The following is an 840-nucleotide window of genomic DNA, read 5'->3' as shown; positions in this document are numbered from 1 at the left end:
ACTCAAAATGGTGGAAGATGCGGCGGTTGTGGTGCGCTACCGACCTCTCAAGCCTGCAGAAGCATTTTTTCTACATGGACGTCCTTTAGTTGACCCACATAGACCGCGTCTCTATTTGTCCCGAAGATTCGATTTCCTACTCCTTGTGGGCATTTTGCTTAGCTTTATGGCGCTCCTTGCACATGTGCTCTTGGTGATTCTCACACTACCAGCGACTCCAAAATCGTCCAACTATGTCACATCGCAGTGTGCCAACATGGAGGGCCTGTGGAATAAGGAGAAAAATGTTCTACGATTTTGGGCTGTTCCTTATGCAGTACCGCCGGTGACAAAAAACGAGGTCAGTTTTCCCCATGTGATGTATGATATATCGGCTAAGTATAACCTCACCGATGGTGGATATCGTTGGTTCAAGACCATGACCGTTCCAGACACGGAATACTGTTTTCTCAGTTACGACGACCGTTGTAACTTCAGATTTGGTCAGTGGACTTGTGTGATGCGTCGGCCAAACAAAACAACTGCATGTGTTGAGTTAAACAGTGAAGGAAACGTTGTCGGCGGTGCAACAGAGAATTGTCTTACGTTAGACATCGCAAGTCCAGTGTTCAAGGGCACATTGTTACCGGTTATTGCGGTCATCACAGGCTTTCGATCGATAAAAAATCCAACGAATCCTTTTGGGACAAACGAAGCCGCATACCTTCCCACAGATGAGGCTGTCTTACGATTCGGAGCGATTTGGGTGAACGTACACTATCGCCTAGGTCCATTCGGATCATTTTATGACTTCAATACTCTTGGAAAGACAGGGGAAAAATCGCATTATATGAATTTCGC

At 46.3% G+C, this 840-nt stretch overlaps 1 protein-coding gene across 1 annotated transcript; it reads left to right on the top strand.

The window, feature by feature from the left end:
- Positions 1-7: 7 nt before the first annotated feature.
- T265_16128 (hypothetical protein) lies at positions 8-745 on the top strand (the record flags this gene model as incomplete). The annotated part of the gene is made up of 1 exon (XM_009179648.1): positions 8-745. A coding segment is annotated over one exon (738 nt), but the record flags the coding sequence as incomplete, so codon positions are not given.
- Between the last annotated feature and the right edge of the window lie 95 nt (positions 746-840).

Source organism: Opisthorchis viverrini (assembly GCF_000715545.1).
Source record: "Opisthorchis viverrini unplaced genomic scaffold opera_v5_5136, whole genome shotgun sequence".
Lineage (NCBI taxonomy): Eukaryota > Metazoa > Platyhelminthes > Trematoda > Opisthorchiida > Opisthorchiidae > Opisthorchis > Opisthorchis viverrini.
The sequence above is the reverse complement of the archived record's forward strand: the minus strand, read 5'-3'. Positions and strand labels throughout refer to the sequence as shown.